At 41.3% G+C, this 26,794-nt stretch overlaps 1 protein-coding gene and 1 long non-coding RNA gene across 6 annotated transcripts in view; one reads left to right on the forward strand and one right to left on the reverse strand.

Annotated features, from left to right (window-relative positions):
- The first annotated feature begins 1,386 nt into the window (after positions 1-1,386).
- LOC139535208 (uncharacterized) lies at positions 1,387-2,553 on the forward strand. Its single transcript, XR_011667075.1, has 2 exons — positions 1,387-1,784; positions 1,936-2,553. It is a non-coding gene; the product is annotated as an uncharacterized lncRNA (long non-coding RNA).
- Positions 2,554-4,327: 1,774 nt separating this feature from the next.
- cpne1 (copine I) overlaps positions 4,328-26,794 on the reverse strand; it is a 62,127-nt gene continuing 39,660 nt past the window's right edge. For 4 of the 5 annotated variants that reach the window (XM_071334666.1, XM_071334661.1, XM_071334662.1 and 1 more), the window contains 4 exons: positions 26,671-26,722; positions 24,030-24,163; positions 7,300-7,536; positions 4,328-7,060 (listed from right to left, as the gene is read on the reverse strand). In XM_071334666.1, coding sequence (XP_071190767.1) covers positions 6,947-7,060; positions 7,300-7,536; positions 24,030-24,163; positions 26,671-26,722 — 537 coding nt within the window. In that variant the 3' untranslated portion in view covers positions 4,328-6,946. The remainder of the gene's footprint in view (positions 7,061-7,299; positions 7,537-24,029; positions 24,164-26,670; positions 26,723-26,794) is intronic. The other variant, XM_071334667.1, reaches the window with a different exon arrangement.

Below are 26,794 nucleotides of genomic sequence, written 5' to 3' on the forward strand. Positions count from 1 at the left end.
GGGGTGGGCATTCTATGTTTTTGTTCTATGTTGTCTATTTCTATGTGTTTGGCCGGGTGTGGTTCTCAATCAGAGGCAGCTGTCTATCTTGTCTCTGATTGAGAACCATACTTAGGTAGCCTTTTCCCACCTGTGTTTTGTGGGTAGTTGTTTTCTGTTTTGTGTCTGCACCAGACAGGACTGTTTCGTTTGTTCCGTTTTGTTATTTTTTGTTCTAGTGTTCAGTGTTATTAAAAGTCATGAACACGTACCACGCTGCACCTTGGTCCACTCTTCCTTCAGCCCACGAGAACCGTTACAAAGATATTGATGTCTCGTGGTAGCGTGTGAGGGAGGGTCTAAGAATAGGCTAAATGGTCCAACTTTGATGACCTATATCTCCTGAACGGTTGTCATTCAGGTCAAATATTAATATTCTGACAATTTCTATCATGGGTAAATATTAGGGGTGAAACGGTACGTGTATTCGTATTCCACGGAGTCCACGGTGCAGTACAATAATCATATTATAGCTAGGAAAATATATATTTCATTGTAAAACAAACATTGCATAAACCAATGGCGTATAAATTAACGTGGGAAAAAATATCCACATAGTAATAAAGTTGTCTTTAAAAAAAAAAGTTGTTTCGTCTCGTAACTGTATGCAGCTCCGCTCATTAGTTATTTCACTCTAGTGAGAACAGAGCTGAGACCGTCGTAGCAGCAATTAGCGTATGAAGGAATTAGCAAATGCAAAGGAGCAACATGGCAAGCATTGGCGAACCAGAACTAGAAGACGCCCCAGTATCATTCAGGTCTGCCGTCTTGGAACATTTCCGTTTCCCTGTAAACTAAAACGGGGATTGCCAACGAGTGGTGGATAAAACGTCTACATGTAGGCTTTGTTCATTGTCGATACCCTATTCGAGTGGCAATACGAGTTAGTTACTCATTTGCGCCAACATCACCCCAAAGTGTCAATCGGTGGGACTAGACGAAAAAACGAAACGGCAACCACTTCTTCCCACAGCCTTCAGGCAACAATATGTGGCTGACTCCGGTAGGGATAAAGAAATCAACGTAGCGATAGCAAAATGCATTGCGGCAGATATGATGCCCTTCTCTGTGGTAGAGAATGCGGGGTTCAGAAACATGTTAAAGTGGTCGAGCCGCGCTTCACTATTCCTTCCCCGTACACATTTTACCCAGACATTAATACCTGCCTTATACAAAAAAAATAAAGAATACAAGTTGAGAGCGAGTTGTCAGAAACGCGGTCTGTTGCTCTAACAACAGGTAGTTGGACGTCTAGAGCTACCTTACTGTAACGGCTCATTTCATTACGGCAGAGTTGGAGATAAAAGCCATGTCCTTCAAACACGTCCCCTTGAGAGTAGTTACACCAGTGTAAACTTGGGGAAGAGCTACGGGAAGTAGTTGCAGTGTGGAAGTTGGAGAGGGATAATGTAACGATTCCTGTGACCACTGACAAAGCGAGAAATATTGTAAATGGAGTTGCACTAGCTGGATTGGGGCCACAGATAGGATGCTTTGCTCACGTTATTAATCTAGCATCTCGAAAAGCAACGTCGGTGAGTACAATCTCTCGCCTCCTAGCAAAAGATCAGGAAGGTGGCATCCTTCTTTCATAAAAGCACAACTGCTGCACATGTTTTCAAGACTTCTTACACAAGAGCATCGCTTTGGACCCCCGGTTCAAGTCTCTGCTGCACCTGGATGCTGCTGCTCATCTGAGAGTCTACAATGAACTCACAGCAGAGATTGTGACCAATATACAACAGGTGTTGTATTTATTTGATTAATTAGTCATTTAACAATTAATTATAAAGTAACAATTGTAATTGTCATAATAGTGTCTGATAGATATTTCTAACAACAAATCATATTTTTAAAGCCACTTCAGAAAGTAATTTATCAAATGTAATTCTGCAGGGTCAAGCCACAGATACCACAGGAGCCAACCCCTCTCCAGAGACAGCAGGGGTTCTCTTCCAGAAAATAAGTCTGACATGGCTGAACTTTTGGGGAAAGTTGTTCACGACCCAGGAGCAGGGAACTGTTGATGGAATTTATAGGTTTAAATTAATGATTAGAATACCACCCTGAAACCATATAATTGTATGAAATTGATTAGAATCATAATTAATTAATGATGGGTGTAGTTTTAGTCAGTAGAATTATATATCTGTGAGTATAGTTTTTAGTCAGAATTAGGGTATAACATATCTGTACAATATGTCTATTATAGTATCTTAAAAACAGACTGTTTGAGCAAGATTCGGTGCCGACCTTGGCTGGGGGCCACAGAGTACTTCCCAGGGTCTCCCTATCGTGAGGGAGGACGGGGAGTGATTCTCACGGACTCCCCTAATCTTTGTCGGCTGGGTAGCAGGACAGTGTGTGCATAGGATATCTAATGTTTGTGTGCAAATGTATGTGCGTATGAATTCTGTTTGATTGCAAGAGTATGTGTGTAAGGAACTAGTATAAAATGAATGGTTTTGTACAACTAACCAGCGTGCCCGTGAATAAACCTTATTGACTATTTTAGCTGGGCCTCTGTTTCATTTCAATCAGTATGTTACAAATCCTGATTAGCAGACTGAGTAGTTAATTGAAGTTCAGTTTATGAACATCGAGAACATAATTCTCTTGACAGGAACCAAGTCAAAGGTCAAGGTCATAGAGGTGTCCTCATACAGGGAAGTGGACTGTATTCCCCTGGATGCTGATCCACTTACATGGTGGAAAACCAAAGAGTTAATATACCCTCATGTTGCCCTGGCTGTACCTGGGACCTCTGTCCTTAGCAAAAGTATTCTCCACAGCTGCTGACATTGTCACAGCAAGTCAATCTATGCTCACTGCAGATTTGTATTTGTAATGGATCCCCATCAGCAGCTACTCTTCCTGGGGTCCAACAAAATTAAGGCAGTTTATACAATTTTTAAAACGTTACATTCACAGATTTCACAACATACTGTGTCCTCAGGCCCCTACTCCACCACATATCTACAGTACTAAATCCATGTATATGTATAGAGCGTATGTTATCGCGTGTGTCTGTGCCAATGTTTGTGTTGCTTCACAGTCCCTGCTGTTCCATAAGTTGTTTTATCTGTTTTTTAAATCAAATTTTACTGCTTGCATCAGTTTAATTGATGTGGAATAGAGTTCCATGTAGTCATGGCTCTATGTAGTACTGTGTGCCTCCCATAGTCTGTTCTGGACTTGGGGACTGTGAAGAGACCTCTTGTGGCATGTCTTGTGGGGTATGCATGGCTGTCCGAATTTTGTGCTAGTAGTTCAGACAGACAGCTCAGTGCATTCAACATGTCAATACCTCTCATTAATAAAGTAGTGATGAAGTCAATCTCTCCTCCACTTTAAGCCAGGAGAGATTGACATGCATATTATTAATATTAGCTCTCTGTGTACATCTAAGGGCCAGCCATGCTGCCCTGTTCTGAGCCAATTGCAATTTTCCTAAGTCCTTTTTTGTGGCACCTCACCACACGACTGAACAGTAGTCAAGGTGCGACAACTAGGGCCTGAAGAACCTGTCTTGTTGATAGTGTTGTTAAGAAGGCAAAGCATCACTTTATTATAGACAGACTTCTCCCATCTTAGCTACTACTGCATCAATATGTTTTGACCATGACAGTTTACAATCTAGGGTTACTCCAAGCAGTTTAGTCATCTCAACGTGCTCAATTTCCACATTATTTATTACAAGATTTAGGGTTTAGTGAGTGTTTTGTTCCAAATACAATTCTTTTAGTTTTAGAAATATTTAGGGCTAACTTAGTCCTTGCATCCAACTCAAACTAACTGCAGCTCTTTGTTGAGTGCTGCAGTCATTTCAGTCACTGTAGTAGCTGACGTGTATAGTGTTGAGTCATCCACATACATAGACACTCTGGCTTTACTCAGTCAGTGGCATGTCGTTAGTAAAAATTTAAAAAAGCGAGGGGCCTAAACGTGGATAAACTAATCTTCTTAAAAGAAAAACTTGAAAATCTGATAAAAATGTTATTTGATATATGCTGCTCTTGTTGAAGTTCTGTTTTAAATTCCGATCTTATTTCACATTATAAGGCAGGCACTGCTGTCTTTTGATGTCCCTTTGTTTCCATATGCTCCTGGGAATTCAAGCTACCCATGTTTACTATCACAACAAATGGAAAATCTAAATACAAATTACATATTTCTCAGGCATTTATTTTGTCGATATATTGAAAACGTACCGAACCGTGAGTTTTGTGAACCGTTTCACCCCTCGTAAATATGCGTGCAAGTTTTGTTCTAATCAAATGGAGCACGCTCAAACATAGCCACTTTATTTAATTCATGTGGAACAACTCTGTAAAGTAAGAAAATAGAATGGTTGAAAGTAACTAACAACATCTGGACCAATAGCAATTCCTGATAATGATATGTTTTTTAATGGGAATAGTACACAATCCATGAAAAGTTCTACAGCGCTACTCTTAAGGCAATTCTCATTCATCTTTGGTATAATCCATGGCATACATTCTATTGCAGCAGATGTATCAAAATGATTTAGCATTCTATGATATTCTAACTCAAGCATGAGAACACCATTGTAAAGTGGATACATCCAAAACACCAAAACGTTCACTTCATCGTCAGTTTTGTTTCACAGTTAGCAAAGTTAGTTAGCTGGCTAGATTGATTTCTAGTTAGTTACCTATATTATTTTGCTAGCTATACTTCCATACCTACAAAAATGACTGTGTCCCCAGTTATGTTTACATTTTGGCATTTGTGACACGTCCACTTTGCAAGCATATTAACTGCAAGGTGGTGTATAACGTCAGCTCTCTGCATTTAGAAACTATTCAGACTCCTTGACTGTTTCCACAACTTGGAACAAGTTAAGGGGTCTGACTACTTTCCTGAATGCACTGTATGAGAGCTGATGTTATACACCACCTTGCAGTTAATATGCTTGGAAAGTGGATACGTCACAAACGCCAACATGTAAACATAACTGGGGACAGTCATTTTTGTAGGTATGACACTTCAGTATAGATTAAATAGATTTTCTCCTTCATCAATTTACACACAATATCCCATAATGACAAAGCGAACAGGTTTTTAGATATTTTTGCACATTTATAAAAAATAAAACAGAAATACCTTCTTTACATAACTATTCAGACCCTTTGCGATGAGACTCGAAATTGAGCTCAGGTGCATCCAGTTTCCATTGATCATCCTTGAGATGTTTCTACAATTTGATTTGAGTCAAATCAATTGATTTGGAAAGGCACACACCTGTCTATATGAGGTCCCACAGTTGACAGTGCATGTCAGAGCAAAAACCAAGCCATGAGGTCGAAGGAATTGTCTATAGCGCTCCGAGACAGGATTGTGTCGAGGCACAGATCTGGGGAAGGATACCAAAAAATGTCTGCAGCATTGAAGGTCCCCAAGACCAGTGGCCTCCATCATTCTTAAATGGAAGAAGTTTGGAACCACCAAGACTCGTCCCAGAGCTGCCCGCTTGGCCAAACTGAGCAATCGGGGAAAAGGGCCTTGACCAGGGAGGTGACCAATGGTCACTCTGACAGGGCTCTAGAATTCCTCTATGGAGATGGGAGAACTTTCCAGAAGGACAACGATCTCGGCAGCATTCCACCAATCAGGCCTTTATGGTAGAGTTGCCAGATGGAAGCCAGTCCTTAGTAAAAGGCACATAAGATAGCTACCAAGAGGCGCAGCGGTCTAAGGCACTGCTTCTCAGTGCTAGAGGCGTCACTACAGACCCTGGTTCGATTCCAGGCTGTATCACAACTGTCCGTGATTGGGCAGCGCACAATTGGCCCAGCGTTGTCCGGGTTTGGCCGGGGTAGGCAGTCATTGTAAGAACTTGATCTTAACGGACTTGAAACAGACGCCTCACAAGTCCTCAACTGGCAGCTTAACTAAATAGTACCCGCAAAACACCAATCTCATCGTCAACAGTGAAGAGGCGACTCCGGGATGCTGGCCTTCTAGGCAGAGTTGCAAAGAAAAAACCATACCTCAGACTGGCCAATAAAAATAAAAGATTAAGATGGGCAAAAGAACACAGACACTGGACAGATGAACTCTGCCTAGAAGGCTTCACTGTTGACGTTGAGACTGGTGTTTTGCGGGTACTATTTAATTAAGCTGCCAGTTGAGGACTTGTGAGGCATCTGGTAGCGGAGTTTGCAGCTGTGCTAACATAATTGCAAAAGGGTTTCCTAATGATCAATTAGCCTTTTAATCTGATAAACTTGGATTAGCGATCACAACGTGCCATTGGAACAATGGAGTGATGGTTGCTGATCATGGGCCTCTGTACGCCTATGTAGATATTCCATTAAAAATCAGGCGTTTCCAGCTACAATAGTCATTTACAACATTAACAATGTCTACACTGTATTTCTGATCAGTTTGATGTTAGTTTAAATGGACAAAAAATGTGCCTTTCTTTCAAAAACAAGGACATTTCTAAGTGACCCCAAACTTTTGAACGGTAGTGTATATATTACACACACCACCAGTTAAACCTTTCTTGTTGCGCGAGTAGCCTACTTTATTCCATCAAATGTTTTGAAGGTGCATTTCATGAAATGCATTAAAGCCCTCCTTTTCCCCAATTTTGGATCATCACCATTGTTGAACTCCTTGTTAATTCCAGACTCAGAGGAATGAAAGAAGAATATCTGAAGCAGAAAAGAATAAGAAATATCTATGATTGTAGAAAAGAAAATAGAAAATACGGTTACATGTGGTCATAATTGGTATCAAAAAGGCACAATGAGCATTGACACAGTAATTCCAGGATGTGATTTACACTTCTGATAGTGGGCCTACTCATTTCCCTGTGTGGTGTGTTGGCGCCCTCGTGTGGCTAGGAGGGGGAAGCGCTGCAGTTCTGCTTGCTCCACTAAGCCTTGAGGGCAGCAACATTGACTGGATCTAGTTTCAGCATCTTGAAGTAGGACACGAGTTGATTTGGCACTTCAGCCAAGACGCTCTGGGCGAGGGCTTCCTTAGGATCCTGCAGAGGACAGAATAACAGTGTGATGGGAAGAGTGCCAACAGCGGGGCAACAAAACAAACAAACTCAAGATAGAAAAGTATGTCAAATCTGTCAATATTTTACCAAAGTGGTATGGAATGGTGCTTCACTACCCACTGATACTATTACAGACTAAAGTGATGTTCCATCGAGAATCTTCTCAGTGGTACTGACAACACACTGCACAATGACACAACCACAGACTAAAATAAACATACATTGGAAAACTGTCTGAAGGGCACAAACTGTACAATGTCCCTGGCCACGGGTTCGCCACTCAGGGACTTGAGTATGCCTTCGTCTCCATCTAGCAGCTCCATTGCCTTGAAGTTGGCTTCGCCCACCCCGATGATGATGATGGACATGGGCAGGCGTGAGGCCTTGACGATAGCGTCCCGGGTCTGGTCCATGTCCGTGATCTCCCCATCGGTGATGATGAGCAGGACAAAGTATTGCTGAGGGAAATTAAAAGCAGCGGACAGAAAAGTTTGTTAAATTTCATTCAGTTTGCAATGAACACGAGGTAGACAAGGCAAATTCTTCCACTATCCACTGTGTTCATTCTGAGACACTATTTTCAAAATGGTTGCGTAGCCCGTCTACTGCAAATGTCTGATTTGTATCATGTTTGTACATTAGGGCTGTCCAACAACAAATCTTAGGTCAACCGAGAGTCGTTCTGTTCTTTCGACCAATTGATTGGTCGAAATATTTAAACATATTTTTCCATATATAGACACACACAGTATGTGTTTGAATAAAATCAACTACATATGCACTGAGCTTGTCTGATGCTTTAAGCACACTGTTTGTTTAAATAATGAATTGTCTTGCTCTCCTCCCTACTGCAGCAAAAAAGGCACCACTGCAAGTGTTTATTGTGCTGTCCATGCTGAAGCTGCAACAAATTCCAAATAGCAGAAATTCCTATTCCCGCAACCATCGGCTCTTTACGTGAAACATGGAAGCATAGCATGCATGTGACCAACAGGTCCTGTCCTATCCTGTCATAATCACATCAATAAATTGGTTATCACAAACGTCAAACACATGCTTTAACAAGTGACAGCAAAATGGATGTGGAGGACGTGAATAAGAAACTCGAAACGGGTGTATGTTTACTGGTTGCTCAGGAGGGAATGGGGAAGTCAGATCTGTGGAAGACAGTTTCCACAACAAAGTAAAATACTGGAGATCAAGAAAAAGGAGGGTATACAAGCAAGCGTTTCTTGAGTATTATGTTCGCCGAACGGTTGCTGTTAGATTACACTGTTATAAATGGTTAAAAGAAATTGTAAACATTAAATAAATAAGTGTGCCAGAGACTCTGTTCTAACAAAGACAAAAATATATACACTCCCGTTCCAAAGTTTGGGGTCACTCAGAAATGTCCTTGTTTTTGAATTTAAAATATACAGTGGGGAGAACAAGTATTTGATACACTGCCGATTTTGCAGGTTTTCCTACTTACAAAGCATGTAGAGGTCTGTCATTTTTATCATAGGTACACTTCAACTGTGAGAGACGGAATCTAAAACAAAAATCCAGAAAATCACATTGTATGATTTTTAAGTAATTAATTTGCATTTTATTGCATGACATAAGTATTTGATCACCTACCAACCAGTAAGAATTCCGGCTCTCACAGACCTGTTAGTTTTTCTTTAAGAAGCCCTCCTGTTCTCTACTCATTACCTGTATTAACTGCATCTGTTTGAACTCGTTACCTGTATAAAAGACACCTGTCCACACACTCAATCAAACAGACTCCAACCTCTCCACAATGGCCAAGACCAGAGAGCTGTGTAAGGACATCAGGGATAAATTGTAGACCTGTACAAGGCTGGGATGGGCTACAGGACAATAGCCAAGCAGCTTGGTGAGAAGGCAACAACTGTTGGCACAATTATTAGAAAATGGAAGAAGTTCAAGATGACGGTCAATCACCCTCGGTCTGGGGCTCCATGCAAGATCTCACCTCGTGGGGCATCAATGATCATGAGGAATGTGAGGGATCAGCCCAGAACTACACGGCAGGACCTGGTCAATGACCTGAAGAGAGCTGGGACCACAGTCTCAAAGAAAACCATTAGTAACACACTACGCCGTCATGGATTAAAATCCTGCAGCGCACGCAAGGTCCCCCTGCTCAAGCCAGCGCATGTCCAGGCCCGTCTGAAGTTTGCCAATGACCATCTGGATGATCCAGAGGAGGAATGGGAGAAGGTCATGTGGTCTGATGAGACAAAAATAGAGCTCTTTGCTCTAAACTCCACTCGCCGTGTTTGGAGGAATAGAAGGATGAGTACAACCCCAAGAACACCATCCCAACCGTGAAGCATGGAGGTGGAAACATCATTCTTTGGGGATGCTTTTCTGCAAAGGGGACAGGACGACTGCACCGTATTGAGGGGAGGATGGATGGGGCCATGTATCGCGAGATCTTGACCAACAACCTCCTTCCCTCAGTAAGAGCATTGAAGATGGGTCGTGGCTGGGTCTTCCAGCATGACAACGACCCGAAACACACAGCCAGGGCAACTAAGGAGTGGCTCCGTAAGAAGCATCTCAAGGTCCTGGAGTGGCCTAGCCAGTCTCCAGACCTGAACCCAATAGAAAATCTTTGGAGGGAGCCGAAAGTCCGTATTGCCCAGCGACAGCCCCGAAACCTGAAGGATCTGGAGAAGGTCTGTATGGAGGAGTGGGCCAAAATCCCTGCTGCAGTGTGTGCAAACCTGGTCAAGAACTACAGGAAACGTATGATCTCTGTAATTGCAAACTAAGGTTTCTGTACCAAATATTCAGTTCTGCTTTTCTGATGTATCAAATACTTATGTCATGCAATAAAATGCAAATTAATTACTTAAAAATCATACAATGTGATTTTCTGGATTTTTGTTTTAGATTCCTTCTCTCACAGTTGAAGTGTACCTATGATAAAAATTACAGACCTCTACATGCTTTGTAAGTAGGAAAACCTGCAAAATTGTCAGTGTATCAAATACTTGTTCTCCCCACTGTATATATTTTGTCCATTAAAATAACAGCAAATTGATCAGAAATACAGTGTAGACATTGTTAATGTTGTAAATTACTATTGTAGCTGGAAACGGCTGATTTTTAATGGAATATCTACATAAGTGTAGAGGGGCCCATTATCAGCAACCATCACTCCTGTGTTCCAATGGCACGTTGTGTTAGCTAATCCAAGTTTATCATTTTAAAAGGCTAATTTATCATTAGAAAACCCTTTTGCAATTATGTTAGCACAGCTGAAATCTGTTGTCCTGATTAAAGAAGCAATAAAAACGGGCTTCTTTAGACTAGTTGAGTATCTGGAGCGTCAGCATTTGTGGATTCGATTACAGGCTCAAAATGGCCAGAAACAAAGACTTTCTTCTGAAACTCGTCGGTCTATTCTTGTTCTGAGAAATTAAGGCTATTCCATGTGAGAAATTGTCAAGAAACTGAAGATCTTGTAAAACGGTGTGTACCACTTCCTTCACAGAACAGCGCAAACTGGCTCTAACCAGAATAGAAAAAGGAGTGGGAGGCCCCGGTGCACAACTGAGCAAGAGGACAAGTACATTAGTGTCTAGTTTGAGAAACAGATGCCTCACAAGTTCTCAACTGGCAGCTTCATTAAAAAGTACCCTCAAAACACAAGTCTCAACGTCAACAGTGAAGAGGCGACTCCGGGATGCTGGCCTTCTAGGCAGAGTTCCTCTGTCCAGTGTCTGTGTTCTTTTGCCCATCTGAACCTTTTCTTTTTATTGGCCAGTCTGAGATATGGCTTTTTCTTCACGACTCTGCCTAGAAGGCCAGCAACCCGGAGTCACCAATTAAATGATTCAAGACAGTAGTGGAATTCTTTGAAGTGGTAGGGCAAGTAGGAAGCCTATCCATATAAGGATCCAAAATGCAGTTAAAATCTCCGCCTGTAATTAAACGTGTGGTTGATAAATCTGGTAAGCGATTGAAGACATTGCGAAAGAACCCTGGGTCATCAAAGTTCGGTGCATATGTAACGGATGTGAAATGGCTAGTTAGTCAGCGGTGGTGCGCGCTAAAAGCATTTCAAATCGGTGACGTCACTCGCTTTGAGACCTTGAAGTAGTGGTTCTCCTTGCTCTGCAAGGGCCACGGCTTTTGTGGAGCGATGGGTAACGACGCTTCGTGGGTGACTGTTGTTGATGTGTGCAGAGGATCCCTGGTTCGCGCCCGGGTCGGGGCGAGGGGACGGACTAAAGTTATACTGTTACACAAAGATTTTAAAATGTTACATGTCGTGATAGAATATGGCCTATTACTATAATAAAGCGCTTATAGTTGAAATATGTTTGAAATGGGACAGTTTTTCGAAATAATATGGCTACACCTCTAGCCTTGGATGAAAAAGTTGATTGATAAATCTGTGATACCCAACAACATTTTAATCTCCATTGCTCAGTATGCTTTATGTGAGTTTCTTGTAGAAACATATCTCCAGATAAAGATTTCAAATGGGAAAAAAACTCTTCAAATTCGTTCTCAAACCTCGTACATTCCACGAAAGGGTAATGTCGCCACACTGTGGCAAAGTAGTAGAGATATCAATAGCCATAAGAAATAATTATTTGGTCCTCAAATACATTACAATTGTAGCAGTAGTGTTGGAGCAACACATAAAGAGCAAAGGACACATGAAAAATATAAATTCCGCCATAAACACTGTGGAACTGCTGGACACTACAGGGAGGCATAGGCTTGCTAACCAATTTATAATGAAACTAATTTAGCGTACCTTCAGGTGGGCCGACTGGGCCCCCTCACCCTTATGTCAATAACAATTGCTCTTATAAAATAACTGAATTGAGCCAAACAATGTAGTCAACATGTCCCTACTGGAACAGGGAAATCAGTCAGGTGCAGTTTTACCCACCGGTAGGACTATGAAAGCGCTGTCATATCTGAAAATGGTGGGATAATCCATCCTACGCATCACAGTGAACAGCTACTCGGGACAGCCCTATTGGTCCTAGGAGTTGGTGGCTATAGTAGTAATCCTGTCAATGAAAGACTAGGCATCCTGTGGTTTTTCGAACACCTTCTCTACCGTACCATGGGTAAGAATCAGCCAAGCAGGGAAGAGGAGGCCGTGTCTGATTCCCGCATCTCTGAGTTTCTTCCTAGCTCCATCAAAGACCTGGCGCTGCTTGGTTACCTCAGCAGTGTAGTCTGGGTATATGTTAACCTGAGCTCCGTTGAAGGACGGGGAATTGCTGGCGGGACAGGCGCAGAATCTTTTCCTTTTCGGGGTCGTGGTGTATTTTGGCAATCATGACGCGGGGCCGCGTATCGAAGCGCACACCGATGTGGTGCGCTCAGTCCACTTTTAGGCCTTGGATGAAATTGTCAATCCCTAACAGTTTTGGTATAAATTCTGCCACGAACTGCGTTAGTCTGCCCTTCTTAATTTTTTCTTCCAAGCTTGTGATTTTGATATTCGAACGCCTTGAACGTCCCTCTAGGTCAATTAACTTGAGTTTCATAGCTTTGTTTGCTGTTAGTAGCTTTTCATTCTGTCCCTCGAGGGTGGTGATTCGTGTCTCGTGGTCACCTGTGTTTCCTTTCAGATCAATAATGCGGGTTGTATGTTCAGCCAGGCAGGCTTGCACTGACTGTATGGATGAGTCGAGATGATTAAATCGAGCGTTCATGCCCTCTTCCATTTTCTTGATAGCTGCTAATATAATAGTCGGTGAGGGCTCCGAGTCAGGGTTAGCCATGCTAGCCATTATGGCCAGGCTAACGCAAGCCTCCTCGTGCTGTGGTGGAGACTTGCCGTGTTTCTTTCCGGTTGTTTTTGGATTAATTAGTTTACCCTTGGTCGTGTTTCTCATGGAGTTGCTCATTGTATCAGTTTGGTCGTGTAAAAGTAGAATTTAAATCAAATTTAAGCAAGGGTGAGGAGGAGTTAGTCGGAGAAGCGTCTACTCCATGTAGTGCGCACTAGCGCCCCCCGTGATCGCTCATCTTTGTTGTTGTGAGTGGTAGGGGGAGGGCTTGGGACAAGGAGGAGCCAGAGGTTTCACTCTCACCAAAATCTGTTCAAAATAAGCCCAATCTATTTATATGCGCTTATTTTGAAACTAAGCTGGTCACCTGCTTTCTTGCCTTTCGGACAACGACTCCCATTGTTAGGGCGGAGACATGGGCTTCTTGTCATTATATACATATATCTGGTGTAAATGGGAGGGTGCCCAGCACAGAAGGAGCGAACAAGACCAAAAAGACATGAGAACAAGCGGACATATAATAAACGCTCATAAAAACAAAAAATTGATTCTGCAATAGAGGCATTTGGAATATCGCGCAAAAATATACACTCTAATTCGATATATCGCCCAGCCCTACATTCAGTGTCTTGATAAGTAACTCCAGCGTAGATTTGGCCTTATGTGTTTCAGGTTATTGTCATGATGAAAGATGAATTCATCTCCCAGTGTCTGGTGGAAAGCAGACAACCAGGCTTTCCTCTAGGATTTTGCCTGTGCTTTGGTCCATTCAGTTTTATCCTGAAAAACGCCACAGTCCTTAAAGATTACAAGCAAACACATAACATGATGCTGCCACGACTACGCTTGGAAATATGGAGAGTGTTCCTCAGTAATGTCTTGGAGTTGCCCCAAACATAATAGTTTCGATTCACAACAAAAAGTGAATTGCTTTGCCACATTTTTGCAGTTTTACTTTAGTACCTTCTTTGCAAACAGGATGCATGTTTTGGAATATTTTTATTCCGTACAGACTTCCTTTTCACTCTGTCAATTAGGTTAGTATTGTGGAGTAACTACAATGTTGTTGGTCCATCCTCAGTTCTCCTATCACAGCCATTAAACTCTAACTGTTGCTATTGGCCTTGTGGTGAAATCCCTGAGCTGTTTCCTTCCTCTCCGGCAACCGAGTTAGGAAGGACGCCTGTATCTTTGTAGTGACTGGGTGTATTGATACACAGTCCAAAGTGTAATAAATAACTTCACCATGCTGAAATGTCTACTTTAAAAATAAAAATAAACTCCCTGGTCTTTGTGGTTGAATCTGTTTGAAATTCACTGCTAAACTGAGGGACCTTACAGATAATTGTGTGGGGTACAGAGATGAGGTAGTCATTAAAAATCATGTTAAACACTATTATTGGGGCCTCACGAGTGGCACAGCATCGCAGTGCACGAGGCGTCACTACAGCCCCGGGTTCGATCGGCCGTGACCGGGAGACCCATGAGGCGGCGAACAATTGGTCCAGCGTCATCCGGGTTAGGGGAAGGTTTGGCCGGCCAGGATGTCCTTGTCCCATCACGCTCTAGCGACTCCTAGTGGCGGGCAGGGCGCCTGAAAGCGGACTTCGGTCACCAGTTGTACAGAGTTTTCTCTGACACATTGGTGCGGCTGGCTTCCGGGTTAAGCGAGCAGTGTGTCAATAAGCACTGCGGCTTGGCAGGGTCATGTTTCGGGGGACGCATTGGTTCTCGACCTTCGCCTCTCCTGAAGTTGTACAGGAGTTGGAGCGATGGGACAAGACTAAGTACCAATTGGATATCACGAAATTGGGAAGAAAAAGGGGTAAAAGTAATACAAATAAATACTATTATTGCAACTGATTAAGCACATTTTTAGGTTTGCCAAAACAAAGGGGTTGAATACTTATTGAGTCAGCTTTAAATGGTTTATTCATTTGTAAAAATTCAACAAAACATGATTCCTCTGTCATTGTGGGGTATTGTGTGTCAGCCAGTGACAACATTTAATCCATTTTAAATTCAGTCTCTAACACAAAATGTGGAAAAAGTCAAGGGGTGTGAATATTTTATGAAGGCACTATATCTCAAAATGTATCTATTGTTTGACTACCATAAAGGCACTAAGAGGGTCATCTGCATTGGGCATCCTCTTTCTAAATGGAAAAATATGACCCCAGCCATGATCAGTTTATTAGATAGCTAAATAATATATTTTATTTTTTGAAGGGAGTCTATAGCGCTAGGATAAACTTTCATTCATGGTTTGGATTATTTTAAATAGTCACCGCTAACTTGAGTCAACTTTATCCAACACTGCACAAAAACAATAGGATTGATTGGAAGTCGTTATGTTCGAACTGTGTAGCCAAAACAGTAACTATAAATCAATCCACTCCATTTTGCTCTCTCCCAGTCTCCCCTCCAGGAGGCTGAGCACCTAGGACCGTGCCTAAGGACAATCTGGCACAATGATTCCTGGCTGTTCCCGTCCCCAATCCACCTTGTCGTGCTGCTGTGCTGTTCCGACTGCAGCTTTGAAACCATGGCCTGACTTCAGAGTACGTGCTACCTTATCCCGGACCCGTGCTGATCAAGCTCCCTTTCTCTCCTCTAGGTTTTCCTCCTAGGTTCCTTTACTTATTTTTTTGCCACTGTGCTTCTGCCTCTGCTCTTCGCACACCCATTATTTTTTGATTAGCAGTGGCTAAAGTTTATTCAACTTAGCAGTAGCCATTTAAAAGGTGGAGCCAGCAATGCAAAGTAAACCCCAACATTGGGGTCGATTTCCAAAACGACTAAGAGTGTTGAAGCGCGGGGCTAAACGTCAACTGTTTTGGCCTTGCGGCCATCACTTTTCAAAAAGCATGACGCGCACATCTTCTGATATTGCAACATTTTACATCACACTCATGTACAGTATCATGCTGCTCGTGGCAACATCATATGCCAGTCTCTCAGTTTAAGAAAACCGGAACCATGGATGACGGTTTCTCCTGGTCTCCAGTCTATTTTCTTTCATGAGAGGAAGGAGGGTGGAAGAGAGGTGTTGCATGTGGTCTAGAGTCCTGCATGGGTCCGTTTTGTTTTAAACCGCACCCGCACCCACATTTCAAGCACCACCCAAAACCCGACATCAGGACAGATTTTTCTCCATAACCCGACCCATTCACATAGAATTGTTTCCCGAGAGCCGATCCGTGAACCCTTAAATGTATTATTTAGTAGGCTATTATTCCCCTTCCCTGCATTAATTAATTTGTGTGCATGTCTATTCAACATTTGGTTTAAGAACAATATATATATATTTCCCCCCCCCCACAATGAGATACGCCACATTGACAACTCAAAACGCTTAGGAAAAAAATTGCTTTCTAAATTAGCCTTCTTGACTAAAGAAAATGTGACAAAGTTGGCGGTTACCTTGTACACATAAAAAAGTTTCCTTGAAGTCAGGAACAGTTTCTCTCTAAAAATATCAAATTTGTCATTAATTAGATCAATACAACAGGTAAAAAATTAGGCTAAGAGCTAAAACAAGGATTAGAAGATCAAAAAGCTCAATCTAGCAAACATGCTCTCCTCTAACCTTGCTTCCAACTACCGCTCTCCTCTAACCTTGCTTCCAACTACCTCTCTCCTTCCAAAGACATATAGACCTGTATTTCATCAACTCAAATTGGTGGGAGGGGCACACAGTTACAATCAGCCAATCCTGATTTTACACACACATTCAATTAACTGCTGCAGTTGAAATGGTGAAAAAACATGTTAAACATCAGGGCTAAACTGACCAAGACGCACCTCCAACAACAACTTCACATAATTCTGCCCAAAAACAATGATAATTTCTCTCAACCAGTGGCATATGGGCTTTTTAGGTGAGTGATGTTCTATGATAACCATTGCCCATTTTGTCAAAGGCAGGGATGCAAATGATTTATCTTGTCCATTCCCAGCGCGCCTCTCCAGGGTGCTGTTGGAGACGCAGCACTGTGATGCTCCACCAACATTCCGTCAAAGAAATGACCATAAATCATATAGCATATGGTAGAAAGAATGTGGCCTTTTCTGTAGCCTACACGCTGGAGATAAAATGTATGTCAATGTAATGAGACGGAAACTTTTTGCATCATGCAGGTTTCTACGATCAAATAGCCTAACCTAAAATGGTGCCCAATGAAATATAACACGAGCTGACATGTTAACTAACATATCCTAAAAACAGGACAAAGTAAAAATTTACAATATGGAATGAACAATCAGGCTACTCATCTAGTGGGTTTCATCTAGTGGGCTACTTTGTCATGATCAGTGGTTTCAAGTTTGTATCCATAAATATTTTACGAGCTGATCATAGAGAAAAACATTTAAAAAACTTCTGCATTTCCCACCGTGTAAACATATTGCTCAAGATAACTCCTTCTGATAAAGTTGGGTAGCTGATATTCAGAGTTTAAATAGCCAAATTGATTAGTCATAGGAATCAGGACTAATAAAGCCAATACAATGGCCTGTTTTACAAACGGTGGGCCTACCACATGGATGGACATTCATAAAATGTAACTGCGGACCGACATGGTAGGCTAGACCCCAGTAAGCACAGACCATCTTTTTTTGGTCCTGTCTGGACGTCTTTTGGGGGGTTTTTACAAAAGGTAGGCCTACCACAGAGATGGGCATTCCTAAAAAAACATGACTCACCGCCTGGATTCGGTCTTATGTAGCAACATATGAATCTGTTTTTTTACATTGGATAAAAATAGAGACTCAGAGCTACAAAATTATATATCATACACTGCATTTGAGGAAACAATGGGAAAGTAATTATGCTTTAAAAGTTGATCAACTTGTAAACTCACTTGAGAAAAGTCTTTCAATGTTTTGGCACTACTATTGGAGAGCCCTTTGTCTACACCCATTCAGCATTTTTCACACCCTCTTAAGCCTTAGCCCCACCCATCTCTTTAAGGGTTGATCCGAGCGTTCTGTACTAACTTGCCAGCTACTATATATAAATATATGAGAGTGAGTGAACAGCTCACTGAACATTACACGCCCTAGCAGAGCTGGTTAGGCTGCTTTGTTATCCAGAGCGTTGGTGACGGCAACTGTGCTGTCAGATAGTCCATTCGTAAATTCAGAGCATTTCGCGTTCAGAGCGCACACTGGACGCTCTGGGCAATAAGTAGGGTTGTTCCGAAAGCTCTGACCTCACAACGACAGTCAGGCTGGCTAACATTGGCTAGCTACTTCCATACACATTGTCAAGTTGACCTCTTTCTTGTGCAATTCCCCACTTGAAAAGGACAGTCCCTCCACATGAAGATTTTAACTGGATTTCACTCAATAAACAGCCATGGAATCAGTTGTTTGTCTTTTATTTACCATTCTTTGGTTGGCAGTAAACAGGTGAAAAACCTCAAAAAAGAGATTACAAATACAAGTTACTATTTGAGTTGACAGCCCAATCAAATACACAAAATTATCCACATTCACCCCAGATAAACACATTTCTGCCACCATAAAACACAAGGTTTCCACTTTTAAGCAAATGTTTCCCAAAATAGAAACCCACCATTTTTAATCAAATGAGCAGAATCAGTATATTTTCTCTAAATTTGCATTTTAGCCAAATACATTCAAAATATTTTTAATAGTAAAAAAATTACATTTATTTTCTAATCGGTAGTTAAGCAGACAAATCTTACATTTTTTAGCCAAAGATTTTAGACTATACATTTGTTACTGAATTAAGAACTTGGTTTACTAAGATTTCTACAAAGTTTTAATTACTTTGAACCATTTCAAACAAGTTCTTTGTCAACAATGAATTTGGCTCTTCTTACTTTTCCTTTATACCCCACAAACAACATTTGAAGTTATAAATACCACTGCAAAAGTCCTATCAAAGTTAAGAGTCTGTGTTTTCCAGAGTATCATTAGCAGTGCACTGCTTAAGTCAGTCTAGCCAAGCATGGCTAATATGGCGCTTACCGGCTGTCTTTCACAGTTTTGTGGAGGGCTTGGACTTGCACAGTCACCTTGATCACAAAGATGAAGTTTCCTTGGTCTTGTGGTGTTATAAATGCTCCTTTCACTGCGGTCTAAAGACAACAGCAGAGCCAGGTGCTGGCACGCCCAGATTGCCTGGAAGATTTGTTCCACCTGGTTCACCACTGATTGAAGGAGGAGGAGTTTCACCACTGAGGAGCTCCCAGGCAGTTTGTCAGCACACACATAATGAGAGAACACCCCACTCTGACCATTTTACTCACCCTAGCAGAGCTGGTTAGGCATTTTTCACGTTACCCAGAGTGTTGGTGACTAACAGTGCTGCTGGCTACAATTGAATTACGCTTTGTTGCCAACGTTTACTGACACAGGACATATTCAACCGGTGTTGAGCGCTCAAAAATTAAATCAGTTATTCTAACCAACCAGGTTATATGGCTATAACTAATCAAGCAAATGTGTCTGAGATACGAAGAATAAAATCATACGCATAAGGTTAGCTAGCGACCCCATCAGCTAACATTAGCTATCTAACAGTACACTTGAAATGAAACCACTGTCAAAATTAGAAACGTGTAATATCTGAAAATGTAGCTAGCTAGCCTATCTTACCAGTATACATCATGGTTGGACGCGTCTCCTGTCTGATGCCATTCATGGTTGCCCTTACTAGTTTGACGATGTAATCCAGACTGGTGTTCCCTCCATCTCCTTAGCCATCTTACTCAAATTCCACTGATTTCAAAACTCGGTCTTCCAGAAAGTGGAGAGCATACACATAACGTTAGCTAACGAGCCAGCCAGCTAATGTTAACATTACACTTTAACTTGCATTAGGTTTATGCAGTTTTACTACGTGATACAATTGAAAAAAAGCTGTGTTTGACACGATTACCTAGACATACTGACCAGCTCCAATAGACAGACATGTGCTATATGGCAGACCAATACAAACTCATCTCTCTTAATGTCCAGCACACTCATTATCTCAGCCAACCATGGCTAGTGGGAAGTTTGCGCTCTTTGTCTGTGGCTAAACCAACTAGGCTCGTAATTTAACAATTGTATTCGTATTTACAGATGACATACTAGTTTGATATTAAGATACATGAAAGTTCACATGTTCGAGAAGACATTTCTGCCAGAAAACGCATTTTGATGTAAAAAATAAATGTTTTGTTCTAAAAGCTCTCCTGTGAAGTAGTGACTTGCAACATACGCCTAGTTTCATGAATCGGGTCACAAATGACATATTTTCAACTTTCATTCAGAATCGAAAATGAACCAGATTTCAACGTCCGGAAAATAAGTATTTTCACCTTTCATTCAGAACCTAACTTTAACATTTACATTTAAGTCATTTAGCAGACGCTCTTTAACATCTGGGAAAATATGTAATTCTGCTTACTGGGACTATTCTTGTAGGGGCAGCAATTCTTTGGTGCAGGACCAGTTCTGGTTAATAAGGATCCACCCCTTTTTGTTGCTCCAATTTTTGCCTAAAATGACACACCCAAATCTAACTGCCTGTAGCTCAGGACCTGAAGTAAGGATATGCATATTCTTGATAGCATTTGAAATGAAACACTGAAGTTAGTGGAAATGTTAAATTAATGTAGGAGAATATAACACATTAGATCTGGTAAAAGATAAAAGAAAATAGTTTTTTGGTATTTTTTCTGTACCATCTTTGAAATGCAAGAGAAAGGAATGTAGAATGTATTATTCCAGCCAAGGCACAATTTAGATTTTGGCCACTAAATGGCAGCAGTGTATGTGCAAAGTTTCAGACTGATTCAATGAACCATTGCATTTCTGTTAAAAATTTTGAATCAAGACTGCCCAAATGTGCCTAATTGGTTTATTAATACATTTAAGTTCATAACTGCACACTCTCCTCAAACAATAGCATGGTATTTTTTCACTGTAATAGCTACTGTACATTGGACAGTGCAGTTAGATTAACAAGTGTTCAAGCTTTCTGACAATATCAGATGTCTGTGTCCTGGGAAATTTTATTGTTACTTACAACCTCATGCTAATCACATTAGCCTACGTTAGCTCAACCGTCCTGCGGGGGACCCACCGATCTTGTAGTGGTTATGGCAGGATACGAAAAATGACTGAAAACAGGGTCCTTTAACAATAACAAATTCACACACAAAATGTGGAATGTTCAGTATTTTAGTGAGGATGCGTCATCATTCTCACAGAAAGCCTATAGCCGTCATAAAACACCACCATTTTGTTTAGATAATCAAATAGTTTAATTGAACTGAAATAAACAAATTCCCAGACACATATACAGGATGCAAAAATATGTATTTTGAAGGCTATTGCCTACTCAAACTTACCAGCCGCACCGGTTTCAAATTGATATGGTCTAAATCAGGGATGGGCAAATGGCGTTCTATGAATTATTTATTTGGAACTTAGTTGTGGTTCTCAACTTAATGTTGAGAGTTAGAATACACAAGGTGCAATTTCGAAATGTGGTTGTGCATCAGCAGTTTCTGTTGTTGTGTGTCAGTCACTGACAGTCACTCAATTAGAAAAACATTTTTAGATGTATAGAATTGCAGCTAATGTGCTGCAAATTTTTTCTCTCAGCTCCATGGCAAAATTTGTAGAATTGCATGAAATTAAATAGAAATGTCAGGGGCCGCAGCGGTAAAAATGGAATTGCAGGAAATTAACTCTAAAACTGAAATGTTTTGCTCGCAACTAAATTTCACTTAGGGCCTCCAAAAGGCTACGGTCGGCTCGGACTGCATGTGTGGGTATAAATGTAGGAAGACCCACGAGCCACTGCAGCCCCGATTTTTTTTTGTGGCCCCCACCCCCTACAAAGTTGCCCATCCCTGGTCTAAATTAACAAAAGCCGGAATTAACATAAAACAATTCCTTGCAAAAGTATTCATCCCCCTTTGTGTTTTTCCTATTCTGTTGCATTACAACCTGTAATTTAGATGGATTTTTATTTGGATTTCATGTACGGTAATGGCCATACACAGTAGTCCAAACTGGTGAAGTGAAATGGAAAGAATAACTTGTTTTAAAAAATTCCCCAACATAAAAAGCGGAAAAGTGGTGAGTGCATATGTATTCACACCCTTTGCAATGAAGCCCCTCAATAAGATCTGGTGCAACCAATTACCTTCAGAAGTTACATAATTAGTTAAATAAAGTCCACCTGTGTGCAATCGAAGTCTAAAAAGCCCCAGAGTCTGCAACACCTCTAAGCAAGGGATCAGGGTTTGGGTATAAAAAAAGATCCAAAACTTTGAACATCCCACAGAGCATCATTAAATCCATTATAAAAAAATTGAAAGAATATGGCACCACAACAAACCTGCCAAGATAGGGACACCCACCAAAACAAGGCAAGGAGGGCATTAATCAGAGGCAACAAAGAGACCAAAGATAACCCTGAAGGACCTGCAAAGCTCCACAGCGGAGATTGGAGTATCTGTCCATAGGACCACCTTAAGCCATACTCACCACAGAGCTGGACTTTACAGAAGAGTGGCCTGAAAAAGCCATTGCTTAAAGAAAAAAATAAGCAAATACGTTTGGTGTTCGCCAAAAGGCATGTGGGAGACTCCCCCAAACATATGGAAGAAGGTACTCTGGTCAGATGAGACTAAAATTTAGCTTTTTGGCCATCAAGGAAAACGCTATGTATGGTGCAAACCCAACACCTCTCATCACCCCGAGAACATCATCCTCACAGTGAAGCATGGTGGTGGCAGCATCATGCTGTGGGGATACTTTCTTTGGCACGAACTGGGAAACTGGTAAGAATTGAAGGAATGATGGATGGCGCCAAATACAGGGAAATTCTTGAGGGAAACCTGTTTCAGTCTTCCAGAGATTTGAGACTGGGATGGAGGTTCACCTTCCAGCAGAACAATGATCCTAAGCACACTACTAAAGCAACACTCGGGTGGTTTAAGGGGAAACATTAAAATGTCTTGGAATGGCCTAGTCAAAGCCCAGACCGCAATCCAATTGAGAATCTGTGGTATGATTTAAAGATTGCTATACACCAGCGGAACCCATCCAACTTGAAGGAGCTGGAGCAGTTTTGCCTTGAAGAATGGGCAAAAATCCCAGTGGCTAGATGTGCCTAGCTTATAGAGACATACCCCAAGAGACTTGCAGCTGTAATGGCTGCAAAAGGTGGCTCTACAAAGTATTGACTTTGGGGGGGTGGAATAGTTATGCACACTCAGGTTGCCTTATTTCTTGTTTGTTTCACACTAAAAAATATTTTGCATCTTCAAAGTGGTAGGCATGTTGTGTAAATAAAAAGGCCTCAAACCCCCAAAATATCAATTTTAATTCCAAGTTGTAAGGCAACAAAATAGGAAAAATGCCAAGGGGGGTGAATACTTTCGCAAGCCACTATAATTAACTGATAATAAACTGAATTAGCCTATCGTAAACAAATAGCCTACCAACTTGCACTTTTTTGCAGGCTGTGTATCCATCTTCCGGGTTGTCCTTGTCCCCAAGGACTCCAAAATCCTTCCAAACCAAACCAGGGATTTCACTTGCCCAGCACTTGTTTCCACGATGGTGTATGCCAGGGGTATTCAACTCTTACCCTACGAGGTCCAGGTGCCTGCTGTTTCCCCCCCCCCCCCTACCTGATAAATAATTGCACCCACCTGGTGTCCCAGGTCTAAATCTATCCCTCATTAGAAGGAAACAATTACAAAATGCAGTGTAATTGTCTTCGAGGTCTGGAGTTGAGCTTGAGGGGTGTAGGCTATTTCCCTATCATCACCTTTTTTTTATTTCTGCGTTGATGTTAGCCATTTTCGTGTGAGCTAGGCTAGCCAGGGAAAATAAACTTGGCAACGTATTCTCACGTGGGGGGTGAAACATAAGTTTCAGCTCCACACAAATACTTGACAATACACTACGTGCATGGCTGGTAGCATATATGTCTGCCACACCTCTCACAGGATGGAATTCTCAACAAAATGCAACAAGCTCCTGTGTTATTATTTTTTTTTTAACCTTTATTTAAAACGTTTCCGACGTGCAAAAATTGTTCTTAACCGCGAGCCAACCTGCGGGTTGAAAGTACGTTTTCATTTTTTGTGGGTCGAAACCCGATGCAGGATTCTAAAGTGGTCTAGACTCACCGATGCGTTGTTCTGCTGTGCCGCCCCTGACGCGATGCCTGCCACGTGGTTGATGATGGGGGAGAAGTTGGTGGGACCGTAGAGCTTCACCTGAGGTAGGGCCATGCGGTAGGCCTCCACAATCCCCTGGACCCCTGCAACACAACACGTAGGGCCACATTAGTTTGAGCTAGAACTGCTGTATATACTGTAGGGCAATGGTACCAAAACACTATTTGAGAAGGTCCAAATAGTGACAGCATGCACAATAAATTACTTTGGCACAGCCAGGAGTAAGCATGATTTGCATTGTCCACAAGAATGAATGTAATCCATGGTACCGATGTTAACAAAGCCGCATTGCAAGCCAGAACTTCCTAGAAAAATCTATGTTCGTTAGTTGAAGTTTGCAGGGATTTATTAACGTACATACTTCTAACTTTAAAAAAACACATTTATTCTACTTTTTAGTCAGGGGAAACCCATTGAGACCAGCACAGCAATACAAATTGATCACTAAAAAAATACGTAACTGTTTAAAAGTTTGGGGTCACTTTGTCCATTAAAATGACATCAAACTGATCAGAAATAGTGCAGACATTGTACATGTTGTAAATGACTATTGTAGCTGGAAACGGCAGATTTTTTATTGAATATCTACATAGGTGTACAGAGGCCCATTATAAGGAACCATCACTCCTGTGTTCCAATGGCACGTTGTGTTAGCTAATCCAAGTTTACCATTTTAAAAGGCTAATTGATCATTAGAAAACCCTTTTGAAATAATGTTACCACAGCTGAAAACTGTTGATTAATGCTGATTAAAGAAGCAATAAAACTTGCATTCTTTAGACTAGCTGAGTATCTGGAGCATCAACATTTGTGGGTTCGATTACAGGCTTAAAATGGCCTGAAACAAAGACTTTCATCTGAAAAACTGGTCAGTCTATTCTTGTTCTGAGAAATGAAGGCAATTCCATGCGAGAAATTGCCAAGAAACTGAAGATCTCGTTTAACGCTGTGGACCACTCCCTTCACAGAACAACGCAAACTGGCTCTAACCAGAATAGAAAGAAGAGTGGAAGGCCCCGGTGCACAACTGAGCAAGAGGACAAGTACATTAGTGCCTAGTCTGAGAAACAGACGCCTCACAAGTCCTCAACTGACAGCTTCATTAAATAGTACCCGCAAAACACCAGTCTCAACGTCAACAGTGAAGAGGCGACTCCGGGTTTGCTGGCCTTCTAGGCAGACTTCCTCTGTCTCTGTCTTCTTTTGTCCATCTTAATCTTTTATTTTTATTGACCAGTCTGAGATATGGCTTTTTCTTTGCAACACATTATGCATTTCATATGCAGTTCATTAACCCAACCTCTCTGATTCAGAGAGGCTGCCATAATCGACAATAGAAGCCATCACTCTGTTTTCTCACACAATTGCATAGCCTATAGAAATGTTGACCAACATGAGCTCACATTAAGTGTTTGATTAGATTTTCGATTACATTTGCATTGATGTCAGAGTGATTAGAGGGACAAGAGTGCAGAGGACCAGGCAGTTATCAAGTTTGGTTTGCTACTAATGACCAAAAGCAGCATCGGGGCTTGGAAATGACTAATTACCGTGACTAAACGGTCACATGGAATTTGACGGCTGTCATGACTCATGACCGCCGGTGTGGCGGTAATACAGTCACCGTAACAGCCCTAGGTCTGCTGCATTTTGATAAATGGTGTCACCGTAGTCCAAAACTGGAAAGAACGTTAATTGTACAATCTGTTTCCTGCTGTTTAGAGAGATGCAAGATCTGTTTCTAAAGAAGATTAGGAAAAATCTTAGCTTTTTAACTAGCTCTTCCTACACTGCTGAAATAATTGCTGTAATTTTGTTATTCAAAACAAACTATTTCTTCCTGTAGTCTCACAGCCACATCTGTTTGTTGTTTGCTGTAACATGGACAATACAATTTTATTGTATTGTAATTTAATCTTCCATTTGGCACTTAGATTAGATTGATTAGCAGCTGTGAACAAATTTCAGCTGGCTTGATGGAACTAACGGACCATTGGAATATTCAGATATTACTGCAAAAATAACGACATTCTCTGAGGGAAGAAAACTTGAACAGGTTTTTCTCGAGTATCAATGCTACTAAACTTTGTAAGTTTCGGCCTGCTATGCAGTTTTGCTAACGTCGGTACCATGGATTACATACATTTTTGGGATGATACTAATAATGCTAACTCCTCTCTGTGCCAAAAGTAAGCATATTATGTAGTAAACAAACTCTGTTCCTGGGTGATTAAAATGCACAGAAAGTTACTGGAAAGTTCAGGAAAACATGAGGAATGATCATAAAGAAACCATGGTTCTATGAACTAATCGGTGCATTCAGTTGACTGAAGAAAACACAAAACCCAGTGTTATTCGGCCCGTATTGGGTATGGTCCGCATTGAGTATGGCACCTGTAGGTATATTTGTTAAAAATTGCAAATGGCAAAAAAATATAAATAATGAATAAATAATTCTGCATCTGGCCTAACAACAAGCAACGAGTATGGGTTCAATTTTAAATTGTATCTAGCCAGGTTAGATTAAAAAAACATGAGGCGATAGACATGCATTATATTAACAAACACTTCACGGAAGGAAAATATTTACCTTGACAGTAAGGATTACTTGGGTTGAAGTTCAGTGCAAATTCATGGGATACCTGCAGGGTAAATAACATAATGATTAACTAACTTACAAAACCTGTTTTTCTCTTTTTTTAGTTAAATAGTTT

The sequence above is a fragment of the Salvelinus alpinus genome, chromosome 12, assembly GCF_045679555.1.
Source record: "Salvelinus alpinus chromosome 12, SLU_Salpinus.1, whole genome shotgun sequence".
NCBI lineage: Eukaryota > Metazoa > Chordata > Actinopteri > Salmoniformes > Salmonidae > Salvelinus > Salvelinus alpinus.